At 55.7% G+C, this 27732-nt stretch overlaps 1 protein-coding gene across 2 annotated transcripts in view; it reads right to left on the reverse strand.

The window, feature by feature from the left end:
- Positions 1-26248, reverse strand: part of LOC141076752 (uncharacterized) — a 108850-nt gene extending 82602 nt beyond the window's left edge. The window contains exon 1 of one of the 2 annotated variants that reach the window (XM_073564041.1): positions 26066-26248. In XM_073564041.1, the coding sequence (XP_073420142.1) occupies positions 26066-26233 (168 nt within the window). In that variant the 5' untranslated portion in view covers positions 26234-26248. The remainder of the gene's footprint in view (positions 1-26065) is intronic. The other variant, XM_073564040.1, reaches the window with a different exon arrangement.
- Between the last annotated feature and the right edge of the window lie 1484 nt (positions 26249-27732).

A 27732-nucleotide genomic window follows, 5' to 3' on the forward strand; every position in this document is an offset into this window, starting at 1 on the left:
CGGTGCTGGATTACGAGCTGCAGTCTGTCAGGGTATGTGCTAATGATCAGTAAGCGCTGCGGGTTGGACGCTGCGTACACTCTCTGCGGTGCTGGATTACGAGCTGCAGTCTGTCAGGGTATGTGCTAATGATCAGTAAGCGCTGCGGGTTGGATGCTGCGTACACTCTCTGCGGTGCAGGATTACAAGTCGCAGTTTGTCAGGGTATGTGCTAACGATCAGTAAGTGCTGCGGGTTGGATGCTGCGTACACTCTCGACGGTGCTGGATTACAAGTCGCAGTCTGTGTTAGGGCTGGCGGAATGCACCAACTAATAAAATGATAGTAAGGTGCGTTTGCAGCCCGGGGTCTACCGTGCAGAGGTAGTAAACTGCTGCTTAGTAATGGCGATGTATATAGCGGTATACAAAAGTTCACACGCGAGTTACCGTCACCCGGTGTGAACAGGAGTGGACTCTGTTACGTCACATAGCCGCAGTCACATAAATGCCGGAGCCTGTTAGAACTCACAGCACTCGGCAAGAGAGCTCTCAATATATGGTCACAGAACTCAGCCCCAAGGACACGAGGTCTGAATCCCTCTAGACCTACCGAGCATGCGGCGTCGCACAAGCTGACGCCTCTAATGAACGCTGACCACCGAGAAGTGCAGACTGTGTGCACCTGGGCATACAGACAAAGCTACCGGTGGATGCTGATGCCAGTCTCTGACTCTGCCTCTACCAGGACCTCAGCCTGGGCGCTAGCAGGCTAGGCAACACAACACATGCGTACCAAGGGTAGGGGTTTCCAATGAGTCATTCACCAGAGACATTCATAAAGTACATGCATACAACACTCACTCCACATGGTCTGTATCTTTCTCTATATTAGCGCATGGCCGTGCGGCCATGTGAGCCTTTTACAGTTGCAGCCTTCCGGGACCTTCCTGGTGGTCCAATCGGAGAAGCAACAGGACCTGAGCATGTGACCTCCGACCTCCAATGAGAGGTCATCCGACGGGCATGCTCAGTAGGAGAAAAGCAGGACTTAGTCTCAGGCGCATCTGCTTTCCGCTGACTCATGCATGGTAGAATAGCTGAGCCTGGAGGAGCAACCAGACGCCTAGCATTAGCTTGGGCAAGACGCTGGGACCGATGTCTCTGCTGAGCAGGAACTTCTGCAGATGCAAAAGAATGGGAGACCGCAGAGTACATGGCTCGAGACTCCCCCTGTGCAGTGGGAGAAACTCGACGCCTAACAGCCTGTCAGGGTATGTGGCCACAATCAGTAAGCACTGTGGGTTGGACGCTGCGTACACTCTCTGCGGTGCGAGATTATGAGCTGCAGCTTGTCAGGGTATGTGGCCATGATCAGTAAGTGCTGCGGGTTGGACGCTGCGTACACTCTCCGCGGTGCAGGATTACAAGTCGCAGCCTGTCATGGTATGTGCACACTATCAGTAAGCTGTTATGAGTTCATTTTCCCCTTCACCATTGAGGTCTGATGAACTCCCTCTTCTGGTGAAGGAAGGTAGTGAGGCTGATTACCAAACACCTGAGCTAGTAGAGGATGACTGGGTGACGGGAATTGCTGACTGGATATAAGGCAGCCGACGCTCTTCTGCCTCGCTGGTGATTTCTCTGAGGGATTCTAGGAGACCAGTCTGATTCCTGCTACTCAAAAGCTAAAGTTTTCTGCCTTGCTTTTTGCATTTGTGTTTTGGTTTTATTTTGCCTTGCTTTTCTGGATTCTGCCATTCCATTCTGGGGTGAGCTGAATTCCTTTGTATCTTTTTGCTCTGTTTTCAGAAAATACCTGAGTACTGACATAGTCTTTTTGAAGCCTAGCATCTTCAGGGACTTTTTTCCTGTCAGTCTGTTGGCCCGTTTTGATAGGGTTTTTGGCGGATTGCAGACATCAGCTTTTCTATCCTGTCCTATCTAGTTAGCTTGGGCCCCATCATTTGCTCAGTCTATCTTTCTATCTGTGTTAGTGTTTTTTCTTCTTGCTTCACCGTCATTATATGTTGGGGGCTGCCTATTGCTTTGGGGTCTGCTCTGGGGCAGTTTAGATTTCCCCTTCTGTCTTTAGGCTATGTAGTTCTCCGGCTGTGATCGAGGGGTCTAGGGCACCGTAGGAACCCCCAACGGCTACTGCTAGTTGTTGATAGGTTCAGGGGTCTGCAATCCGATAGCTGCCAACTTCTCTGGTTTTCTGGACTTAGCTAGCATTTCTATTTTTGCCACCTACGGTGACTCGTTCATAACAGTAAGCGCTGTGTACACTCTCTGCGGTGCTGGATTACAAGTCGCAGCCTGTCAGGGTATGTGCTCATGATCAGTAAGCGCTGCGGGTTGGACGCTGCATACACTCTCCGCGGTGCTGGATTACAAGTCGCAGCCTGTCAGGGTATGTGCTCATGATCAGTAAGCGCTGCGGGTTGGACGCTGCGTACACTCTCTGCGGTGCTGGATTACGAGATGCAGCCTGTCATGGTATGTGCTCAGAATCAGTAAGCGCTGCGGGTTGGACGCTGCGTAATCTCTCTGCGGTGCTGGATTACGAGCTGCAGCCTGTCATGGTATGTGCTCATGATCAGTAAGCGCTGCGGGTTGGACGCTGCGTACACTCTCCGCGGTGCTGGATTACGAGATGCAGCCTGCCATGGTATGTGATCAGAATCAGTAAGCGCTGCGGGTTGGACGCTGCGTACACTCTCTGCGGTGCTGGTTTACGAGATGCAGCCTGTCATGGTATGTGCTCATGATCAGTAAGCGCTGCGGGTTGGACGCTGCGTACGCTCTCCGCGGTGCTGGATTACAAGTCGCAGCCTGTCATGGTATGTGCTCATGATCAGTAAGCGCTGCGGGTTGGACGCTGCGTACACTCTCCGCGGTGCTGGATTACAAGTCGCAGCCTGTCAGGGTATGTGCTCATGATCAGTAAGCGCTGCGGGTTGGATGCTGCGTACGCTCTCCGCTGTGCTGGATTACGAGATGCAGCCTGTCATGGTATGTGCTCATGATCAGTAAGCGCTGCGGGTTGGACGCTCCGTACACTCTCCGCTGTGCTGGATTACGAGATGCAGCCTGTCATGGTATGTGCTCATGATCAGTAAGCGCTGCGGGTTGGACGCTGCGTACGCTCTCCGCGGTGCTGGATTACAAGTCGCAGCCTGTCATGGTATGTGCTCTTGATCAGTAAGCGCTGCGGGTTGGACGCTGCGTACGCTCTCCGCGGTGCTGGATTACAAGTCGCAGCCTGTCAGGGTATGTGCTCATGATCAGTAAGCGCTGCGGGTTGGACGCTGCGTACACTCTCCGCTGTGCTGGATTACGAGCTGCAGCCTGTCATGGTATGTGCTCATGATCAGTAAGCGCTGCGGGTTGGACGCTGCGTACACTCTCTGCGGTGCTGGATTACGAGCTGCAGCCTGTCAGGGTATGTGCTCATGATCAGTAAGCGCTGCGGGTTGGACGCTGAGTACACTCTCCGCTGTGCTGGATTACGAGCTGCAGCCTGTCATGGTATGTGCTCATGATCAGTAAGCGCTGCGGGTTGGACGCTGCGTACACTCTCTGCGGTGCTGGATTACGAGCTGCAGCCTGTCAGGGTATGTGCTCATGATCAGTAAGCGCTGCGGGTTGGACGCTGAGTACACTCTCCGCTGTGCTGGATTACGAGCTGCAGCCTGTCATGGTATGTGCTCATGATCAGTAAGCGCTGCGGGTTGGACGCTGCGTACACTTTCTGCGGTGCTGGATTACGAGCTGCAGCCTGTCATGGTATGTGCTCATGATCAGTAAGCGCTACGGGTTGGACGCTGCGTACACTCTCTGTGGTGTTGGATTACGAGCTGCAGCCTGTCATGGTATGTGCACACTATCAGTAAGCGCTGCGGGTTGGATGCTGCGTACACTCTCTGCAGTGCTGGATTACGAGCTGCAGTCTGTCAGGGTATGTGCTCATGATCAGTAAGCGCTACGGGTTGGACGCTGCGTACACTCTCTGTGGTGTTGGATTACGAGCTGCAGCCTGTCATGGTATGTGCACACTATCAGTAAGCGCTGCGGGTTGGACGCTGCGTACACTCTCTGCAGTGCTGGATTACGAGCTGCAGTCTGTCAGGGTATGTGCTCATGATCAGTAAGCGCTACGGGTTGGACGCTGCGTACACTCTCTGTGGTGTTGGATTACGAGCTGCAGCCTGTCATGGTATGTGCACACTATCAGTAAGCGCTGCGGGTTGGATGCTGCGTACACTCTCTGCAGTGCTGGATTACGAGCTGCAGCCTGTCATGGTATGTGCTCATGATCAGTAAGCGCTGCGGGTTGGACACTGAGTACACTCTCTGCGGTGCTGGATTACGAGCTGCAGTCTGTCAGGGTATGTGCTCATGATCAGTAAGCGCTGCGGGTCGGACGCTGCGTACACTCTCTGCGGTGCTGGATTACGAGCTGCAGTCTGTCAGGGTATGTGCTCATGATCAGTAAGCGCTGCGGGTTGGACGCTGCGTACACTCTCTGCGGTGCTGGATTACGAGCTGCAGCCTGTCAGGGTATGTGCTCATGATCAGTAAGCGCTGCGGGTTGGACGCTGCGTACACTCTCCGCTGTGCTTGATTACGAGCTGCAGCCTGTCATGGTATGTGCTCATGATCAGTAAGCGCTGCGGGTTGGACGCTGCGTACACTCTCTGTGGTGCTGGATTACGAGCTGCAGCCTGTCATGGTATGTGCTCATGATCAGTAAGCGCTACGGGTTGGACGCTGCGTACACTCTCTGTGGTGTTGGATTACGAGCTGCAGCCTGTCATGGTATGTGCACACTATCAGTAAGCGCTGCGGGTTGGATGCTGCGTACACTCTCTGCAGTTCTGGATTACGAGCTGCAGCCTGTCATGGTATGTGCTCATGATCAGTAAGCGCTGCGGGTTGGACGCTGCGTACACTCTCTGCGGTGCTGGATTACGAGCTGCAGCCTGCCATGGTATGTGCTCATGATCAGTAAGCGCTGCGGGTCGGACGCTGCGTACACTCTCTGCGGTGCTGGATTATGAGCTGCAGCCTGTCAGGGTATGTGCTCATGATCAGTAAGCGCTGCGGGTCGGACGCTGCGTACTCTCTCTGCGGTGCTGGATTACGAGCTGCAGTCTGTCAGGGTATGTGCTCATGATCAGTAAGCGCTGCGGGTTGGACGCTGCGTACACTCTCTGCGGTGCTGGATTACGAGCTGCAGCCTGTCAGGGTATGTGCTCATGATCAGTAAGCGCTGCGGGTTGGACGCTGCGTACACTCTCTGCGGTGCTGGATTACGAGCTGCAGCCTGTCAGGGTATGTGCTCATGATCAGTAAGCGCTGCGGGTTGGACGCTGCGTACACTCTCTGCGGTGCTGGATTACGAGCTGCAGCCTGTCAGGGTATGTGCTCATGATCAGTAAGCGCTGCGGGTTGGACGCTGCGTACACTCTCTGCGGTGCTGGATTACGAGCTGCAGCCTGTCAGGGTATGTGCTCATGATCAGTAAGCGCTGCGGGTTGGACGCTGCGTACACTCTCTGCGGTGCTGGATTACGAGCTGCAGCCTGTCAGGGTATGTGCTCATGATCAGTAAGCGCTGCGGGTTGGACGCTGCGTACACTCTACGCGGTGCTGGATTACGAGCTGCAGCCTGTCAGGGTATGTGCTCCTGATCAGTAAGCGCTGCGGGTTGGACGCTGCGTACACTCTACGCGGTGCTGGATTACGAGCTGCAGCCTGTCAGGGTATGTGCTCCTGATCAGTAAGTGCTGCGGGTTGGACGCTGCGTACTCTCTCTGCGGTGCTGGATTACGAGCTGCAGCCTGTCATGGCATGTGCTCATGATCAGTAAGCGCTGCGGGTTGGACGCTGCGTACTCTCTCTGCGGTGCTGGATTATGAGCTGCAGTCTGTCAGGGTATGTGCTCATGATCAGTAAGCGCTGCGGGTTGGACGCTGCGTACACTCTACGCGGTGCTGGATTACGAGCTGCAGCCTGTCAGGGTATGTGCTCCTGATCAGTAAGTGCTGCGGGTTGGACGCTGCGTACACTCTCTGCGGTGCTGGATTACAAGCTGCAGCCTGCCATGGTATGTGCTCATGATCAGTAAGCGCTGCGGGTCGGACGCTGCGTACACTCTCTGCGGTGCTGGATTATGAGCTGCAGTCTGTCAGGGTATGTGCTCATGATCAGTAAGCGCTGCGGGTTGGACGCTGCGTACACTCTACGCGGTGCTGGATAACGAGCTGCAGCCTGTCAGGGTATGTGCTCCTGATCAGTAAGTGCTGCGGGTTGGACGCTGCGTACTCTCTCTGCGGTGCTGGATTACGAGCTGCAGCCTGTCATGGTATGTTCTCATGATCAGTAAGCGCTGCGGGTTGGACGCTGCGTACTCTCTCTGCGGTGCTGGATTATGAGCTGCAGTCTGTCAGGGTATGTGCTCATGATCAGTAAGCGCTGCGGGTTGGACGCTGCGTACACTCTACGCGGTGCTGGATTACGAGCTGCAGCCTGTCAGGGTATGTGCTCCTGATCAGTAAGTGCTGCGGGTTGGACGCTGCGTACACTCTCTGCGGTGCTGGATTACGAGCTGCAGCCTGTCATGGTATGTGCTCATGATCAGTAAGCGCTGCGGGTTGGACGCTGCGTACTCTCTCTGCGGTGCAGGATTACAAGCTGCAGTCTGTCAGGGTATGTGCTCATGATCAGTAAGTGCTGCGGGTTGGACGCTGCGTACACTCTCTGCGGTACAGGATTACGAGCTGCAGTCTGTCAGGGTATGTGCTCATGATCAGTAAGTGCTGCGGGTTGGACGCTGCGTACTCTCTCTGCGGTACAGGATTACAAGCTGCAGTCTGTCAGGGTATGTGCTCATGATCAGTAAGTGCTGCGGGTTGGACGCTGCGTACACTCTGCGGTCCAGGATTACGAGCTGCAGTCTGTCAGGGTATGTGCTCACGATCAGTAAGCGCTGCGGGTTGGACGCTGCGTACGCTCTCTGCGATGCTGGATTACGAGCTGCAGTCTGTCAGGGTATGTGCTCATGATCAGTAAGCGCTGCGGGTTGGACGCTGCGTACTCTCTCTGCGGTGCTGGATTACGAGCTGCAGCCTGTCAGGGTATGTGCTCCTGATCAGTAAGTGCTGCGGGTTGGACGCTGCGTACACTCTCTGCGGTGCTGGATTACGAGCTGCAGCCTGTCATGGTATGTGCTCATGATCAGTAAGCGCTGCGGGTTGGACGCTGCGTACTCTCTCTGCGGTGCAGGATTACAAGCTGCAGTCTGTCAGGGTATGTGCTCATGATCAGTAAGTGCTGCGGGTTGGACGCTGCGTACACTCTCTGCGGTACAGGATTACGAGCTGCAGTCTGTCAGGGTATGTGCTCATGATCAGTAAGTGCTGCGGGTTGGACGCTGCGTACTCTCTCTGCGGTGCAGGATTACAAGCTGCAGTCTGTCAGGGTATGTGCTCATGATCAGTAAGTGCTGCGGGTTGGACGCTGCGTACACTCTGCGGTCCAGGATTACGAGCTGCAGTCTGTCAGGGTATGTGCTCACGATCAGTAAGCGCTGCGGGTTGGACGCTGCGTACGCTCTCTGCGATGCTGGATTACGAGCTGCAGTCTGTCAGGGTATGTGCTCATGATCAGTAAGCGCTGCGGGTTGGACGCTGCGTACTCTCTCTGCGGTGCTGGATTACGAGCTGCAGCCTGTCAGGGCATGTGCTCATGATCAGTAAGCGCTGCGGGTTGGACGCTGCGTACTCTCTCTGCGGTGCTGGATTACGAGCTGCAGCCTGTCATGGTATGTGCTCATGATCAGTAAGCGCTGCGGGTTGGACGCTGCGTACAATCTCTGTGGTGCTGGATTACGAGCTGCAGCCTGTCAGGGTATGTGCTCATGATCAGTAAGCGCTGCGGGTTGGACGCTGCGTACACTCTCTGCGGTGCTGGATTACGAGCTGCAGTCTGTCAGGGTATGTGCTCATGATCAGTAAGCGCTGCGGGTTGGACGCTGCGTACACTCTCTGCGGGGCTGGATTACGAGCTGCAGCCTGTCAGGGTATGTGCTCATGATCAGTAAGCGCTGCGGGTTGGATGCTGCGTACTCTCTCTGCGGTGCTGGATTACGAGCTGCAGCCTGTCAGGGTATGTGCTCATGATCAGTAAGCGCTGCGGGTTGGATGCTGCGTACACTCTCTGCGGTGCAGGATTACAAGCTGCAGTCTGTCAGGGTATGTGCTCATGATCATTAAGTGCTGCGGGTTGGACGCTGCGTACTCTCTCTGCGTGCTGGATTACGAGCTGCAGCCTGTCATGGTATGTGCTCCTGATCAGTAAGTGCTGCGGGTTGGACGCTGTGTACTCTCTCTGCGGTGCAGGATTACAAGCTGCAGTCTGTCAGGGAATGTGCTCATGATCAGTAAGTGCTGCGGGTTGGACGCTGCGTACACTCTCTGCGGTGCTGGATTACGAGCTGCAGCCTGTCAGGGTATGTGCTCATGATCAGTAAGCGCTGCGGGTTGGACGCTGCGTACACTCCCTGCGGGGCTGGATTACGAGCTGCAGCCTGTCAGGGTATGTGCTCATGATCAGTAAGCGCAGCGGGTTGGATGCTGCGTACTCTCTCTGCGTGCTGGATTACGAGCTGCAGCCTGTCAGGGTATGTGCTCATGATCAGTAAGCGCTGCGGGTTGGACGCTGCGTACACTCTCTGCGGTGCTGGATTACACGCTGCAGTCTGTCAGGGTATGTGCTCATGATCAGTAAGTGCTGCGGGTTGGACGCTGCGTACTCTCTCTGCGTGCTGGATTACGAGCTGCAGCCTGCCATGGTATGTGCTCCTGATCAGTAAGTGCTGCGGGTTGGACGCTGTGTACTCTCTCTGCGGTGCAGGATTACAAGCTGCAGTCTGTCAGGGTATGTGCTCATGATCAGTAAGTGCTGCGGGTTGGACGCTCCGTACACTCTCTGCGGTGCAGGATTACGAGCTGCAGTCTGTCAGGGTATGTGCTCATGATCACTAAGTGCTGCGGGTTGGACGCTGCGTACTCTCTCTGCGGTGCTGGATTACGAGCTGCAGCCTGTCAGGGTATGTGCTCATGATCAGTAAGCGCTGCGGGTTGGACGTTGCGTACTCTCTCTGCGGTGCTGGATTACGAGCTGCAGCCTATCAGGGTATGTGCTCATGATCAGTAAGCGCTGCGGGTTGGACGCTGCGTACACTCTCTGCTGTGCTGGATTACGAGCTGCAGTCTGTCAGGGTATGTGCTCATGATCAGTAAGCGCTGCGGGTTGGACGCTGCGTACTCTCTCTGCGGTGCTGGATTACGAGCTGCAGCCTGTCAGGGTATGTGCTCATGATCAGTAAGCGCTGCGGGTTGGACGCTGCGTACACTCTCTGCGGGGCTGGACTACGAGCTGCAGCCTGTCAGGGTATGTGCTCATGATCAGTAAGCGCTGCGGGTTGGACGCTGCGTACTCTCTCTGCGGTGCTGGATTACGAGCTGCAGCCTGTCAGGGTATGTGCCCATGATCAGTAAGCGCTGCGGGTTGGATGCTGCGTACTCTCTCTGCGGTGCTGGATTACGAGCTGCAGCCTGTCATGGTATGAGCTCATGATCAGTAAGCGCTGCGGGTTGGACGCTGCGTACACTCTCTGTGGTGCTGGATTACGAGCTGCAGCCTGTCAGGGTATGTGCCCATGATCAGTAAGCGCTGCGGGTTGGACGCTGCGTACACTCTCTGCGGTGCTGGATTACGAGCTGCAGCCTGTCAGGGTATGTGCCCATGATCAGTAAGCGCTGCGGGTTGGACTATGCGTACTCTCTCTGCGGTGCTGGATTACGAGCTGCAGCCTGTCATGGTATGTGCTCATGATCAGTAAGCGCTGCGGGTTGGACTATGCGTACTCTCTCTGCGGTGCTGGATTACGAGCTGCAGCCTGTCAGGGTATGTGCTCATGATCAGTAAGCGCTGCGGGTTGGACGTTGCGTAAACTCTCTGCGGTGCTGGATTACGAGCTGCAGCCTGTCAGGGTATGTGCTCATGATCAGTAAGCGCTGCGGGTTGGACCCTGCGTACTCTCTCTGCTGTGCTGGATTACGAGCTGCAGCCTGTCAGGGTATGTGCTCATGATCAGTAAGCGCTGCGGGTTGGACGCTGCGTACTCTCTCTGCGGGGCTGGATTACGAGCTGCAGCCTGTCAGGGTATGTGCTCATGATCAGTAAGCGCTGCGGGTTGGATGCTGCGTACTCTCTCTACGGTGCTGGATTACGAGCTGCAGCCTGTCAGGGTATGTGCTCATGATCAGTAAGCGCTGCGGGTTGGATGCTGCGTACACTCTCTGCTGTGCTGGATTACGAGCTGCAGTCTGTCAGGGTATGTGCTCATGATCAATAAGCGCTGCGGGTTGGACGCTGCGTACACTCTCTGTGGTGCTGGATTACGAGCTGCAGCCTGTCAGGGTATGTGCCCATGATCAGTAAGCGCTGCGGGTTGGACGCTGCGTACACTCTCTGCGGTGCTGGATTACGAGCTGCAGCCTGTCAGGGTATGTGCCCATGATCAGTAAGCGCTGCGGGTTGGACTATGCGTACTCTCTCTGCGGTGTTGGATTACGAGCTGCAGCCTGTCATGGTATGTGCTCATGATCAGTAAGCGCTGCGGGTTGGACTATGCGTACTCTCTCTGCGGTGCTGGATTACGAGCTGCAGCCTGTCAGGGTATGTGCTCATGATCAGTAAGCGCTGCGGGTTGGACGTTGCGTAAACTCTCTGCGGTGCTGGATTACGAGCTGCAGCCTGTCAGGGTATGTGCTCATGATCAGTAAGCGCTGCGGGTTGGACCCTGCGTACTCTCTCTGCTGTGCTGGATTACGAGCTGCAGCCTGTCAGGGTATGTGCTCATGATCAGTAAGCGCTGCGGGTTGGACGCTGCGTACTCTCTCTGCGGGGCTGGATTACGAGCTGCAGCCTGTCAGGTTATGTGCTCATGATCAGTAAGCGCTGCGGGTTGGATGCTGCGTACTCTCTCTACGGTGCTGGATTACGAGCTGCAGCCTGTCAGGGTATGTGCTCATGATCAGTAAGCGCTGCGGGTTGGACGCTGCGTACACTCTCTGCTGTGCTGGATTACGAGCTGCAGTCTGTCAGGGTATGTGCTCATGATCAGTAAGCGCTGCGGGTTGGACGCTGCGTACTCTCTCTGCGGTGCTGGATTACGAGCTGCAGCCTGTCAGGGTATGTGCTCATGATCAGTAAGCGCTGCGGGTTGGACGCTGCGTACACTCTCTGCGGGGCTGGACTACGAGCTGCAGCCTGTCAGGGTATGTGCTCATGATCAGTAAGCGCTGCGGGTTGGACGCTGCGTACTCTCTCTGCGGTGCTGGATTACGAGCTGCAGCCTGTCAGGGTATGTGCCCATGATCAGTAAGCGCTGCGGGTTGGATGCTGCGTACTCTCTCTGCGGTGCTGGATTACGAGCTGCAGCCTGTCATGGTATGTGCTCATGATCAGTAAGCGCTGCGGGTTGGACGCTGCGTACACTCTCTGTGGTGCTGGATTACGAGCTGCAGCCTGTCAGGGTATGTGCCCATGATCAGTAAGCGCTGCGGGTTGGACGCTGCGTACACTCTCTGCGGTGCTGGATTACGAGCTGCAGCCTGTCAGGATATGTGCCCATGATCAGTAAGCGCTGCGGGTTGGACTATGCGTACTCTCTCTGCGGTGCTGGATTACGAGCTGCAGCCTGTCATGGTATGTGCTCATGATCAGTAAGCGCTGCGGGTTGGACTATGCGTACTCTCTCTGCGGTGCTGGATTACGAGCTGCAGCCTGTCAGGGTATGTGCTCATGATCAGTAAGCGCTGCGGGTTGGACGTTGCGTAAACTCTCTGCGGTGCTGGATTACGAGCTGCAGCCTGTCAGGGTATGTGCTCATGATCAGTAAGCGCTGCGGGTTGGACCCTGCGTACTCTCTCTGCTGTGCTGGATTACGAGCTGCAGCCTGTCAGGGTATGTGCTCATGATCAGTAAGCGCTGCGGGTTGGACGCTGCGCACTCTCTCTGCGGGGCTGGATTACGAGCTGCAGCCTGTCAGGGTATGTGCTCATGATCAGTAAGCGCTGCGGGTTGGATGCTGCGTACTCTCTCTACGGTGCTGGATTACGAGCTGCAGCCTGTCAGGGTATGTGCTCATGATCAGTAAGCGCTGCGGGTTGGATGCTGCGTACACTCTCTGCTGTGCTGGATTACGAGCTGCAGTCTGTCAGGGTATGTGCTCATGATCAATAAGCGCTGCGGGTTGGACGCTGCGTACACTCTCTGCGGGGCTGGATTACGAGCTGCAGCCTGTCAGGGTATGTGCTCATGATCAGTAAGCGCTGCGGGTTGGATGCTGCGTACTCTCTCTGCGGTGCTGGATTACGAGCTGCAGCCTGTCAGGGTATGTGCTCATGATCAGTAAGCGCTGCGGGTTGGATGCTGCGTACTCTCACTGCGGTGCTGGATTACGAGCTGCAGCCTGTCAGGGTATGTGCCCATGATCAGTAAGCGCTGCGGGTTGGATGCTGCGTACACTCTCTGCTGTGCTGGATTACGAGCTGCAGTCTGTCAGGGTATGTGCTCATGATCAGTAAGCGCTGCGGGTTGGACGCTGCGTACACTCTCTGCTGTGCTGGATTACGAGCTGCAGCCTGTCAGGGTATGTGCTCATGATCAGTAAGCGCTGCGGGTTGGACGCTGCGTACACTCTCTGTGGTGCTGGATTACGAGCTGCAGCCTGTCACGGTATGTGCTCATGATCAGTAAGCGCTGCGGGTTGGACGCAGCGTACACTCTCTGTGGTGCTGGATAACGAGCTGCAGCCTGTCAGGGTATGTGCTCATGATCAGTAAGCGCTGCGGGTTGGACGCTGCGTACACTCTCTGCTGTGCTGGATTACGAGCTGCAGCCTGTCAGGGTATGTGCTCATGATCAGTAAGCGCTGCGGGTTGGATGCTGCATACACTCTCTGAAGTGCTGGATTACAAGCTGCAGCCTGTCATGGTATGTGCTCATGATCAGTAAGCGCTGCGGGTTGGACGCTGCGTACTCTCTCTGCGGTGCTGGATTACGAGCTGCAGCCTGTCAGGGTATGTGCTCATGATCAGTAAGCGCTGCGGGTTGGATGCTGCGTACACTCTCTGCAGTGCTGGATTACGAGCTGCAGCCTGTCATGGTATGTGCTCATGATCAGTTAGCGCTGCGGGTTGGACGCAGCGTACACTCTCTGTGGTGCTGGATTACGAGCTGCAGCCTGTCATGGTATGTGCTCATGATCAGTAAGCGCTGCGGGTTGGACGCTGCGTACACTCTCTGCGGTGCTGGATTACGAGCTGCAGCCTGCCATGGTATGTGCTCATGATCAGTAAGCGCTGCGGGTCGGACGCTGCGTACACTCTCTGCGGTGCTGGATTATGAGCTGCAGTCTGTCAGGGTATGTGCTCATGATCAGTAAGCGCTGCGGGTTGGACGCTGCGTACACTCTACGCGGTGCTGGATTATGAGCTGCAGTCTGTCAGGGTATGTGCTCATGATCAGTAAGCGCTGCGGGTTGGACGCTGCGTACACTCTACGCGGTGCTGGATTACGAGCTGCAGCCTGTCAGGGTATGTGCTCCTGATCAGTAAGTGCTGCGGGTTGGACGCTGCGTACTCTCTCTGCGGGGCTGGATTACGAGCTGCAGCCTGTCAGGGTATGTGCTCATGATCAGTAAGCGCTGCGGGTTGGACGCTGCGTACACTCTCTGCGGTGCTGGATTACGAGCTGCAGCCTGTCAGGGTATGTGCTCATGACCAGTAAGCGCTGCGGGTTGGATGCTGCGTACACTCTCTGCGGTGCTGGATTACGAGCTGCAGCCTGTCAGGGTATGTGGCCACGATCAGTAAGTGCTGCGGGTTGGATGCTGCGTACACTCTCTGCGGTGCTGGATTACGAGCTGCAGCCTGTCAGGGTATGTGCTCATGATCAGTAAGTGCTGCGGGTTGGATGCTGCGTACACTCTCTGCGGTGCTGGATTACGAGCTGCAGCCTGTCAGGGTATGTGGCCACGATCAGTAAGCGCTGCGGGTGGGATGCTGCGTACACTCTCTGCGGTGCTGGATTACGAGCTGCAGTCTGTCAGGGTATGTGCTCATGATCAGTAAGCGCTGCGGGTTGGACGCAGCGTACACTCTCTGCGGTGCTGGATTACGAGCTGCAGCCTGTCAGGGTATGTGCTCATGATCAGTAAGCGCTACGGGTTGGACGCAGCGTACACTCTCTGCGGTGCTGGATTACGAGCTGCAGCCTGTCAGGGTATGTGCTCATGATCAGTAAGCGCTGCGGGTGGGATGCTGCGTACTCTCTCTGCGGTGCTGGATTACGAGCTGCAGCCTGTCAGGGTATGTGCTCATGATCAGTAAGCGCTGCGGGTTGGACGCTCCGTACACTCTCTGCGGTGCTGGATTACGAGCTGCAGCCTGTCAGGGTATGTGCTCATGATCAGTAAGCGCTGCGGGTTGGACGCAGCGTACACTCTCTGCGGTGCTGGATTACGAGCTGCAGTCTGTCAGGGTATGTGCTCATGATCAGTAAGCACTGCGGGTTGGACGCTGCGTACACTCTCTGCGGTGCTGGATTACGAGCTGCAGCCTGTCAGGGTATGTGCTCATGATCAGTAAGCGCTGCGGGTTGGACGCTGCGTACACTCTCTGCGGTGCTGGATTACGAGCTGCAGCCTGTCAGGGTATGTGCTCATGATCAGTAAGTGCTGCGGGTTGGACGCTGCGTACACTCTCTGCGGTGCTGGATTACGAGCTGCAGCCTGTCAGGGTATGTGCTCATGATCAGTAATCGCTGCGGGTTGGATGCTGTGTACACTCTCTGCGGTGCTGGATTACGAGCTGCAGCCTGTCAGGGTATGTGCTCATGATCAGTAAGCGCTGCGGGTTGGACGCTGCGTACACTCTCTGCGGTGCTGGATTACGAGCTGCAGCCTGTCAGGGTATGTGCTCATGATCAGTAAGTGCTGCGGGTTGGATGCTGCGTACACTCTCTGCGGTGCTGGATTACGAGCTGCAGCCTGTCAGGGTATGTGCTCATGATCAGTAAGCGCTGCGGGTTGGATGCTGCGTACTCTCTCTGCGGTGCTGGATTACGAGCTGCAGCCTGTCAGGGTATGTGCTCATGATCAGTAAGTGCTGCGGGTTGGATGCTGCGTACACTCTCTGCGGTGCTGGATTACGAGCTGCAGCCTGTCAGGGTATGTGCTCATGATCACTAAGTGCTGCGGGTTGGATGCTGCGTACTCTCTCTGCGGTGCTGGATTACGAGCTGCAGCCTGTCAGGGTATGTGCTCATGATCAGTAAGCGCTGCGGGTTGGATGCTGCGTACACTCTCTGCGGTGCTGGATTACGAGCTGCAGCCTGTCAGGGTATGTGCTCATGATCAGTAAGCGCTGCGCGTTGGACGCTGCGTACACTCTCTGCGGTGCTGGATTACGAGCTGCAGTCTGTCAGGGTATGTGCTCATGATCAGTAACTGCTGCGGGTTGGACGCTGTGTACTCTCTCTGCTGTGCTGGATTACGAGCTGCAGCCTGTCAGGGTATGTGCTCATGATCAGTAAGCGCTGCGGGTTGGACGCTCCGTACACTCTCTGCTGTGCTGGATTACGAGCTGCAGCCTGTCAGGGTATGTGCTCATGATCAGTAAGCGCTGCGGGTTGGACGCTCCGTACTCTCTATGCGGTGCTGGATTACGAGCTGCAGCCTGTCAGGGTATGTGCTCATGATCAGTAACTGCTGCGGGTTGGATGCTGTGTACACTCTCTGCGGTGCTGGATTACGAGCTGCAGCCTGTCAGGGTATGTGCTCATGATCAGTAAGCGCTGCGGGTTGGACGCTGCGTACTCTCTCTGCGATGCTGGATTACGAGCTGCAGCCTGTCAGGGTATGTGCTCATGATCAGTAAGCGCTGCGCGTTGGACGCTGCGTACACTCTCTGCGGTGCTGGATTACGAGCTGCAGTCTGTCAGGGTATGTGCTCATGATCAGTAACTGCTGCGGGTTGGACGCTGTGTACTCTCTCTGCTGTGCTGGATTACGAGCTGCAGCCTGTCAGGGTATGTGCTCATGATCAGTAAGCGCTGCGGGTTGGACGCTCCGTACACTCTCTGCTGTGCTGGATTACGAGCTGCAGCCTGTCAGGGTATGTGCTCATGATCAGTAAGCGCTGCGGGTTGGACGCTCCGTACTCTCTATGCGGTGCTGGATTACGAGCTGCAGCCTGTCAGGGTATGTGCTCATGATCAGTAACTGCTGCGGGTTGGATGCTGTGTACACTCTCTGCGGTGCTGGATTACGAGCTGCAGCCTGTCAGGGTATGTGCTCATGATCAGTAAGCGCTGCGGGTTGGACGCTGCGTACACTCTCTGCGGTGCTGGATTACGAGCTGCAGCCTGTCAGGGTATGTGCTCATGATCAGTAAGCGCTGCGGGTTGGACGCTCCGTACACTCTCTGCTGTGCTGGATTACGAGCTGCAGCCTGTCAGGGTATGTGCTCATGATCAGTAAGCGCTGCGGGTTGGACGCTCCGTACTCTCTCTGCGGTGCTGGATTACGAGCTGCAGTCTGTCAGGGTATGTGCTCATGATCAGTAAGCGCTGCGGGTTGGACGCTGCGTACTCTCTCTGCGGTGCTGGATTACGAGCTGCAGCCTGTCAGGGTATGTGCTCATGATCAGTAAGCGCTGCGGGTTGGACGCTGCGTACACTCTCTGCGGTGCTGGATTACGAGCTGCAGCCTGTCATGGTATGTGCTCATGATCAGTAAGCGCTGCGGGTTGGACGCTGCGTACTCTCTCTGCGGTGCTGGATTACGAGCTGCAGCCTGTCAGGGTATGTGCTCATGATCAGTAAGTGCTGCGGGTTGGACGCTGCGTACACTCTCTGCGGTGCTGGATTACGAGCTGCAGCCTGTCAGGGTATGTGCTCATGATCAGTAAGCGCTGCGGGTTGGACGCTGCGTACTCTCTCTGCGGTGCTGGATTACAAGCTGCAGCCTGTCAGGGTATGTGCTCATGATCAGTAAGCGCTGCGGGTTGGACGCTGCGTACACTCTCTGCGGTGCTGGATTACGAGCTGCAGCCTGTCAGGGTATGTGCTCATGATCAGTAAGCGCTGCGGGTTGGACGCTGCGTACTCTCTCTGCGGTGCTGGATTACGAGCTGCAGCCTGTCAGGGTATGTGCTCATGATCAGTAAGCGCTGCGGGTTGGACGCTGCGTACACTCTCTGCGGTGCTGGATTACGAGCTGCAGCCTGTCAGGGTATGTGCTCATGATCAGTAAGCGCTGCGGGTTGGACGCTGCGTACACTCTCTGCGGTGCTGGATTACGAGCTGCAGCCTGTCAGGGTATGTGCTCATGATCAGTAAGCGCTGCGGGTTGGACGCTCCGTACACTCTCTGCGGTGCTGGATTACAAGCTGCAGCCTGTCAGGGTATGTGCTCATGATCAGTAAGCGCTGCGGGTTGGACGCTCCGTACACTCTCTGCGGGGCTGGATTACGAGCTGCAGTCTGTCAGGGTATGTGCTCATGATCAGTAAGTGCTGTGGGTTGGACGCTGCGTACTCTCTGCGGTGCTGGATTACGAGCTGCAGTTTGTCAGGGTATGTGCTCATGATCAGTAAGCGCTGCGGGTTGGACGCTCCGTACACTCTCTGCGGGGCTGGATTACGAGCTGCAGTCTGTCAGGGTATGTGCTCATGATCAGTAAGCGCTGCGGGTTGGATGCTGCGTACACTCTCTGTGGTGCTGGATTACGAGCTGCAGCCTGTCAGGGTATGTGCTCATGATCAGTAAGCGCTGCGGGTTGGACGCTCCGTACACTCTCTGCGGGGCTGGATTACGAGCTGCAGTCTGTCAGGGTATGTGCTCATGATCAGTAAGTGCTGCGGGTTGGACGCTGCGTACTCTCTCTGCGGTGCTGGATTACGAGCTGCAGCCTGTCATGGTATGTGCTCATGATCAGTAAGCGCTGCGGGTCGGACGCTGCGTACTCTCTCTGCGGTGCTGGATTACGAGCTGCAGTCTGTCAGGGTATGTGCTCATGATCAGTAAGCGCTGCGGGTTTGACGCTGCGTACTCTCTCTGCGGTGCTGGATTACGAGCTGCAGCCTGTCAGGGTATGTGCTCATGATCAGTAAGCGCTGCGGGTTGGACGCTGCGTACACTCTCTGCGGTGCTGGATTACGAGCTGCAGCCTGTCAGGGTATGTGCTCATGATCAGTAAGCGCTGCGGGTTGGACGCTGCGTACACTCTCTGCGGTGCTGGATTACGAGCTGCAGTCTGTCAGGGTATGTGCTCATGATCAGTAAGCGCTGCGGGTTGGACGCTGCGTACACTCTCTGCGGTGCTGGATTACGAGCTGCAGTTTGTCAGGGTATGTGCTCATGATCAGTAAGCGCTGCGGGTTGGACGCTGCGTACACTCTCTGCGGTGCTGGATTACGAGCTGCAGCCTGTCATGGTATGTGCTCATGATCAGTAAGCGCTGCGGGTTGGACGCTGCGTACTCTCTCTGCGGTGCTGGATTACGAGCTGCAGCCTGTCAGGGTATGTGCTCATGATCAGTAAGCGCTGCGGGTTGGACGCTGCGTACTCTCTCTGCGGTGCTGGATTACACGCTGCAGTCTGTCAGGGTATGTGCTCATGATCAGTAAGCGCTGCGGGTTGGACGCTGCGTACTCTCTCTGCGGTGCTGGATTACGAGCTGCAGCCTGTCAGGGTATGTGCTCATGATCAGTAAGCGCTGCGGGTTGGACGCTGCGTACTCTCTCTGCGGTGCTGGATTACACGCTGCAGTCTGTCAGGGTATGTGCTCATGATCAGTAAGTGCTGCGGGTTGGACGCTCCGTACACTCTCTGCGGTGCTGGATTACGAGCTGCAGCCTGTCAGGGTATGTGCTCATGATCAGTAAGCGCTGCGGGTTGGACGCTCCGTACACTCTCTGCGGTGCTGGATTACAGGGATTACAGCAGCCTGTCAGGGTATGTGCTCATGATCAGTAAGCGCTGCGGGTTGGACGCTGCGTACACTCTCCGCTGTGCTGGATTACGAGCTGCAGCCTGTCAGGGTATGTGCTCATGATCAGTAAGCGCTGCGGGTTGGACGCTGCGTACTCTCTCTGCGGTGCTGGATTACACGCTGCAGTCTGTCAGGGTATGTGCTCATGATCAGTAAGTGCTGCGGGTTGGACGCTCCGTACACTCTCTGCGGTGCTGGATTACGAGCTGCAGCCTGTCAGGGTATGTGCTCATGATCAGTAAGCGCTGCGGGTTGGACGCTCCGTACACTCTCTGCGGTGCTGGATTACAGGGATTACAGCAGCCTGTCAGGGTATGTGCTCATGATCAGTAAGCGCTGCGGGTTGGACGCTGCGTACACTCTCCGCTGTGCTGGATTACGAGCTGCAGCCTGTCAGGGTATGTGCTCATGATCAGTAAGCGCTGCGGGTTGGACGCTGCGTACACTCTCTGCGGTGCTGGATTACGAGCTGCAGCCTGTCAGGGTATGTGCTCATGATCAGTAAGCGCTGCGGGTCGGACGCTGCGTACTCTCTCTGCGGTGCTGGATTACGAGCTGCAGCCTGTCAGGGTATGTGCTCATGATCAGTAAGCGCTGCGGGTTGGACGCTGCGTACACTCTCTGCGGTGCTGGATTACGAGCTGCAGTTTGTCAGGGTATGTGCTCATGATCAGTAAGCGCTGCGGGTTGGACGCTGCGTACACTCTCTGCGGTGCTGGATTACGAGCTGCAGCCTGTCATGGTATGTGCTCATGATCAGTAAGCGCTGCGGGTTGGACGCTGCGTACTCTCTCTGCGGTGCTGGATTACGAGCTGCAGCCTGTCAGGGTATGTGCTCATGATCAGTAAGCGCTGCGGGTTGGACGCTGCGTACTCTCTCTGCGGTGCTGGATTACACGCTGCAGTCTGTCAGGGTATGTGCTCATGATCAGTAAGCGCTGCGGGTTGGACGCTGCGTACTCTCTCTGCGGTGCTGGATTACGAGCTGCAGCCTGTCAGGGTATGTGCTCATGATCAGTAAGCGCTGCGGGTTGGACGCTGCGTACTCTCTCTGCGGTGCTGGATTACGAGCTGCAGCCTGTCAGGGTATGTGCTCATGATCAGTAAGCGCTGCGGGTTGGACGCTGCGTACTCTCTCTGCGGTGCTGGATTACGAGCTGCAGCCTGTCAGGGTATGTGCTCATGATCAGTAAGCGCTGCGGGTTGGACGCTGCGTACACTCTCTGCGGTGCTGGATTACGAGCTGCAGCCTGTCAGGGTATGTGCTCATGATCAGTAAGCGCTGCGGGTTGGACGCTGCGTACTCTCTCTGCGGTGCTGGATTACACGCTGCAGCCTGTCAGGGTATGTGCTCATGATCAGTAAGCGCTGCGGGTTGGACGCTGCGTACTCTCTCTGCGGTGCTGGATTACGAGCTGCAGCCTGTCAGGGTATGTGCTCATGATCAGTAAGCGCTGCGGGTTGGACGCTGCGTACACTCTCTGCGGTGCTGGATTACGAGCTGCAGCCTGTCAGGGTATGTGCTCATGATCAGTAAGCGCTGCGGGTTGGACGCTGCGTACTCTCTCTGCGGTGCTGGATTACACGCTGCAGTCTGTCAGGGTATGTGCTCATGATCAGTAAGCGCTGCGGGTTGGACGCTGCGTACACTCTCTGCGGTGCTGGATTACGAGCTGCAGCCTGTCAGGGTATGTGCTCATGATCAGTAAGCGCTGCGGGTTGGACGCTGCGTACTCTCTCTGCGGTGCTGGATTACGAGCTGCAGCCTGTCAGGGTATGTGCTCATGATCAGTAAGCGCTGCGGGTTGGACGCTGCGTACACTCTCCGCTGTGCTGGATTACGAGCTGCAGCCTGTCAGGGTATGTGCTCATGATCAGTAAGCGCTGCGGGTTGGACGCTGCGTACACTCTCTGCTGTGCTGGATTACGAGCTGCAGCCTGTCAGGGTATGTGCTCATGATCAGTAAGCGCTGCGGGTCGGACGCTGCGTACACTCTCTGCGGTGCTGGATTACGAGCTGCAGTCTGTCAGGGTATGTGCTCATGATCAGTAAGCGCTGCGGGTTGGACGCTGCGTACACTCTCTGCTGTGCTGGATTACGAGCTGCAGCCTGTCAGGGTATGTGCTCATGATCAGTAAGCGCTGCGGGTCGGACGCTGCGTACACTCTCTGCGGTGCTGGATTACGAGCTGCAGTCTGTCAGGGTATGTGCTCATGATCAGTAAGCGCTGCGGGTTGGACGCTGCGTACACTCTCTGCTGTGCTGGATTACGAGCTGCAGTCTGTCAGGGTATGTGCTCATGATCAGTAAGCGCTGCGGGTTGGACGCTGCGTACACTCTCTGCTGTGCTGGATTACGAGCTGCAGCCTGTCAGGGTATGTGCTCATGATCAGTAAGTGCTGCGGGTTGGACGCTGCGTACACTCTCCGCTGTGCTGGATTACGAGCTGCAGCCTGTCAGGGTATGTGCTCATGATCAGTAAGCGCTGCGGGTTGGACGCTGCGTACACTCTCTGCTGTGCTGGATTACGAGCTGCAGCCTGTCAGGGTATGTGCTCATGATCAGTAAGCGCTGCGGGTCGGACGCTGCGTACACTCTCTGCGGTGCTGGATTACACGCTGCAGTCTGTCAGGGTATGTGCTCATGATCAGTAAGTGCTGCGGGTTGGACGCTGCGTTCACTCTCCGCTGTGCTGGATTACGAGCTGCAGCCTGTCAGGGTATGTGCTCATGATCAGTAAGCGCTGCGGGTCGGACGCTGCGTACACTCTCTGCGGTGCTGGATTACGAGCTGCAGCCTGTCAGGGTATGTGCTCATGATCAGTAAGTGCTGCGGGTCGGACGCTGCGTACACTCTCTGCGGGGCTGGATTACGAGCTGCAGTCTGTCAGGGTATGTGCTCATGATCAGTAAGCGCTGCGGGTTGGACGCTGCGTTCACTCTCCGCTGTGCTGGATTACGAGCTGCAGCCTGTCAGGGTATGTGCTCATGATCAGTAAGCGCTGCGGGTTGGACGCTGCGTACACTCTCCGCTGTGCTGGATTACGAGCTGCAGCCTGTCAGGGTATGTGCTCATGATCAGTAAGCGCTGCGGGTCGGACGCTGCGTACACTCTCTGCGGTGCTGGATTACGAGCTGCAGCCTGTCAGGGTATGTGCTCATGATCAGTAAGCGCTGCGGGTCGGACGCTGCGTACACTCTCTGCGGTGCTGGATTACACGCTGCAGTCTGTCAGGGTATGTGCTCATGATCAGTAAGTGCTGCGGGTCGGACGCTGCGTACACTCTCTGCGGGGTTGGATTACGAGCTGCAGTCTGTCAGGGTATGTGCTCATGATCAGTAAGCGCTGCGGGTTGGACGCTGCGTACACTCTCTGCGGTGCTGGATTACACGCTGCAGTCTGTCAGGGTATGTGCTCATGATCAGTAAGTGCTGCGGGTCGGACGCTGCGTACACTCTCTGCGGTGCTGGATTACGAGCTGCAGTCTGTCAGGGTATGTGCTCATGATCAGTAAGTGCTGCGGGTTGGACGCTGCGTACACTCTCTGCGGGGCTGGATTACGAGCTGCAGTCTGTCAGGGTATGTGCTCATGATCAGTAAGCGCTGCGGGTCGGACGCTGCGTACACTCTCTGCTGTGCTGGATTACGAGCTGCAGTCTGTCAGGGTATGTGCCCATGATCAGTAAGCGCTGCGGGTCGGACGCTGCGTACACTCTCTGCTGTGCTGGATTACGAGCTGCAGTCTGTCAGGGTATGTGCTCATGATCAGTAAGCGCTGCGGGTTGGACGCTGCGTACACTCTCTGTGGTGCTGGATTACGAGCTGCAGCCTGTCAGGGTATGTGCTCATGATCAGTAAGCGCTGCGGGTTGGACGCTCCGTACTCTCTCTGCGGTGCTGGACTACGAGCTGCAGCCTGTCAGGGTATGTGCTCATGATCAGTAAGCGCTGCGGGTCGGACGCTGCGTACACTCTCTGTGGTGCTGGATTACGAGCTGCAGCCTGTCAGGGTATGTGCTCATGATCAGTAAGCGCTGCGGGTTGGACGCTCCGTACTCTCTCTGCGGTGCTGGACTACGAGCTGCAGCCTGTCAGGGTATGTGCTCATGATCAGTAAGCGCTGCGGGTTGGACGCTGAGTACACTCTCTGCGGTGCTGGATTACGAGCTGCAGTCTGTCAGGGTATGTGCTCATGATCAGTAAGCGCTGCGGGTTGGACGCTCCGTACTCTCTCTGCGGTGCTGGACTACGAGCTGCAGTCTGTCAGGGTATGTGCTCATGATCAGTAAGCGCTGCGGGTTGGACGCTCCGTACTCTCTCTGCGGTGCTGGACTACGAGCTGCAGCCTGTCAGGGTATGTGCTCATGATCAGTAAGCGCTGCGGGTTGGACGCTCCGTACTCTCTCTGCGGTGCTGGATTACGAGCTGCAGCCTGTCAGGGTATGTGCTCATGATCAGTAAGCGCTGCGGGTCGGACGCTGCGTACACTCTCTGTGGTGCTGGATTACGAGCTGCAGCCTGTCAGGGTATGTGCTCATGATCAGTAAGCGCTGCGGGTTGGACGCTGCGTACACTCTCTGTGGTGCTGGATTACGAGCTGCAGCCTGTCAGGGTATGTGCTCATGATCAGTAAGCGCTGCGGGTTGGACGCTGCGTACACTCTCTGTGGTGCTGGATTACGAGCTGCAGCCTGTCAGGGTATGTGCTCATGATCAGTAAGCGCTGCGGGTTGGACGCTCCGTACTCTCTCTGCGGTGCTGGATTACGAGCTGCAGCCTGTCAGGGTATGTGCTCATGATCAGTAAGCGCTGCGGGTCGGACGCTGCGTACACTCTCTGTGGTGCTGGATTACGAGCTGCAGCCTGTCAGGGTATGTGCTCATGATCAGTAAGCGCTGCGGGTTGGACGCTGCGTACACTCTCTGCGGTGCTGGATTACGAGCTGCAGCCTGTCAGGGTATGTGCTCATGATCAGTAAGCGCTGCGGGTTGGACGCTGCGTACACTCTCTGTGGTGCTGGATTACGAGCTGCAGCCTGTCATGGTATGTGCTCATGATCAGTAAGCGCTGCGGGTTGGACGCTGCGTACACTCTCTGCGGTGCTGGATTACGAGCTGCAGCCTGTCATGGTATGTGCTCATGATCAGTAAGCGCTGCGGGTTGGACGCTGCGTACACTCTCTGTGGTGCTGGATTACGAGCTGCAGCCTGTCAGGGTATGTGCTCATGATCAGTAAGCGCTGCGGGTTGGACGCTGCGTACTCTCTCTGCGGTGCTGGATTACGAGCTGCAGTCTGTCAGGGTATGTGCTCATGATCAGTAAGCGCTGCGGGTTGGACGCTGCGTACTCTCTCTGCGGTGCTGGATTACGAGCTGCAGCCTGTCAGGGTATGTGCTCATGATCACTAAGCGCTGCGGGTTGGACGCTGCGTACTCTCTCTGCGGTGCTGGATTACGAGCTGCAGTCTGTCAGGGTATGTGCTCATGATCACTAAGCGCTGCGGGTTGGACGCTGCGTACTCTCTCTGCGGTGCTGGATTACGAGCTGCAGTCTGTCAGGGTATGTGCTCATGATCAGTAAGCGCTGCGGGTTGGACGCTCCGTACTCTCTCTGCGGTGCTGGATTACGAGCTGCAGCCTGTCAGGGTATGTGCTCATGATCAGTAAGCGCTGCGGGTTGGACGCTGCGTACTCTCTCTGCGGTGCTGGATTACGAGCTGCAGTCTGTCAGGGTATGTGCTCATGATCAGTAAGCGCTGCGGGTTGGACGCTCCGTACTCTCTCTGCGGTGCTGGACTACGAGCTGCAGTCTGTCAGGGTATGTGCTCATGATCAGTAAGCGCTGCGGGTTGGACGCTCCGTACTCTCTCTGCGGTGCTGGACTACGAGCTGCAGCCTGTCAGGGTATGTGCTCATGATCAGTAAGTGCTGCGGGTCGGACGCTGCGTACTCTCTCTGCGGTGCTGGATTACGAGCTGCAGTCTGTCAGGGTATGTGCTCATGATCAGTAAGCGCTGCGGGTTGGACGCTGCGTACACTCTCTGCGGTGCTGGATTACGAGCTGCAGCCTGTCAGGGTATGTGCTCATGATCAGTAAGCGCTGCGGGTCGGACGCTGCGTACACTCTCTGCGGTGCTGGATTACGAGCTGCAGTCTGTCAGGGTATGTGCTCATGATCAGTAAGTGCTGCGGGTTGGACGCTGCGTACACTCTCTGCGGTGCTGGATTACGAGCTGCAGCCTGTCAGGGTATGTGCTCATGATCAGTAAGCGCTGCGGGTCGGACGCTGCGTACACTCTCTGCGGTGCTGGATTACGAGCTGCAGCCTGTCAGGGTATGTGCTCATGATCAGTAAGCGCTGCGGGTCGGACGCTGCGTACACTCTCTGCGGTGCTGGATTACGAGCTGCAGTCTGTCAGGGTATGTGCTCATGATCAGTAAGCGCTGCGGGTTGGACGCTGCGTACACTCTCTGCGGTGCTGGATTACGAGCTGCAGCCTGTCAGGGTATGTGCTCATGATCAGTAAGCGCTGCGGGTTGGACGCTGCGTTTTGTGCTGTGTCTGACCCGCAGTGTCCACGTTACAGGCGCACACAGCTCTCCTGGACATGAGGCGCCTCTCTGCAGACAGCAGCATTTTATCTTGTGGAGCCATCGTACTATGTATCGGCCGTGATCCCGCACGGTGCAGCGACCACACAGGAGTCACCGGCTGCGGACATGCGCTGCCCATTCCGGATAGTGATCTGCGGAGGAGACGCGGTGTCACCCACAGCAGGATTACAACAGACGACCGCAGGGACTGACGAAGAATCTGCAACAAAAAGGCGCGGAGCTCACAGTGCGTCTGCCCGGCCAGGAGCTGCACCACAAAGCTCCACACAAGCTCTTCACGTGTGCACACAGCTACTATGTGCCGCAGCCCCCGCTCTGACCCCACAATCTCCGCAGCCTCTTACCTGACAGAGAACGGGCGATATATCCTGTGTGTACAGCGGCTGACACCTCACAGCCCGCACCCCGGCCTGCACCAGCTGAAGGACCTGGGGTGACGTCACATCATGTGACCAGGAGGCGGAGCTCAGCAGAGGAGGACAGGTAGTGAAGGACCTGGGGTGAAATCTCATAGAATCGTAGAGTTTGAAGGGACCTCCTGGGCCATCTGGTCCAACCCCCTGCTCAAAGCAGGATTCGCTAAATCATCCCAGTCAGATGTCTGTCCAGCCTCTGTTTGAAGACTTCCATTGAAGGAGAACTCACCACTTCTCGTGGCAGCCTGTTCCACTCATTGATCACTCTAACTGTCAAAAAGTTTTTTCTAATATCTAATCTGTGTCTCCTCCCATTCAGTTTCATCCCATTGCTTCTAGTCTTTCCTTGTGCAAATGAGAATAAAGTTGATCCTTCTACAATGTGACAGCCCTTTAGATATTTGTAGACAGCTATTAAGTCTCCTCTCAGTCTTTTGCAAACTAAACATTCCCAAATCCTGCAACCTTTCCTCATAAGACAGGGTTTGCAGACCGGTCACCATTTTGGTCGCTCTTTTCTGAACTTGCTCCAGTTTGTTGATGTCTTTTTTAAAATGTGGTGCCCAAAACTGGACACAATATTCCAGATGAGGTCTGACCAAAGAGGAGTAGAGGGAAATAATGACTTCACGTGATCTAGACTGTATGCTTCTGTTAATACATCCTAGAATTGCATTTGCCTTTTTTGCTGCTGCATCACACTGTTGACTCATATTCAGTCTGTGATCTATTAGTATACCCAAGTCTTTTTCACATGTGCTGTCACTTAGCCCTATTCCTCCCATTCTATATATGCTTTTTTCATTTTTATTGCCCAGATGTAGTACTTTGCATTTCTCCCTGTTAAAAACCATTCTGTTAGTTGCTGCCCACTTCTCCAGTTTATTTAAATCTTTTTGAATCCTCTCTCTCTCTTCTCTAGTATTAGCTATCCCTCCTAGCTTTGTGTCATCAGCAAATTTAATCAGTTCACCCTCAATTCCTTCATCTAAATCGTTGATAAAGATGTTGAACAATACAGGGCCCAGGACAGAGCCCTGTGGTACCCCACTTGAGACATTCTTCCAACTGGATGTGCAGCCATTTACGACCACTCTTTGGGTCCGATCACTAAGCCAGCTATGAATCCACCTAACAGTTGCCTTGTCCATACCATACTTAGTCATTTTTTCAATAAGGATTGTATGAGAGACTTTGTCAAATGCTTTGCTGAAGTCAAGATATACTATATCTACAGCATTTCCTTGATCCACCCAATCAGTGATTCCGTCATAGAAGGAAATTAAGTTAGTCTGACATGACTTATTAGTTACAAACCCATGCGGACTCTGTTTAATCACTTCATTCTTATCCAGGTACTGACAGACATGTTGTTTAATAATTTGTTCAAAGATCTTTCCTGGTATAGAACTCAGACTCACCGGCCTATAGTTGCCTGGGTCCACCTTCTTCCCCTTTTTGAAGATAGGAACAACATTTGCTCTTCTCCAGTCTTCTGGCACTTCTCCTGTTCTCCAACAATTTTCAAAGATTATGGAGAGGGGTTCAAAAATTTCTTCTGCTATCTCCTTCAGTACTCTGGGGTGTAATTCATC

This window comes from Dendrobates tinctorius, unplaced genomic scaffold (genome assembly GCF_039654945.1).
Source record: "Dendrobates tinctorius isolate UK_male_01 unplaced genomic scaffold, ASM3965494v1 ptg000423l, whole genome shotgun sequence".
Taxonomy (NCBI): domain Eukaryota; kingdom Metazoa; phylum Chordata; class Amphibia; order Anura; family Dendrobatidae; genus Dendrobates; species Dendrobates tinctorius.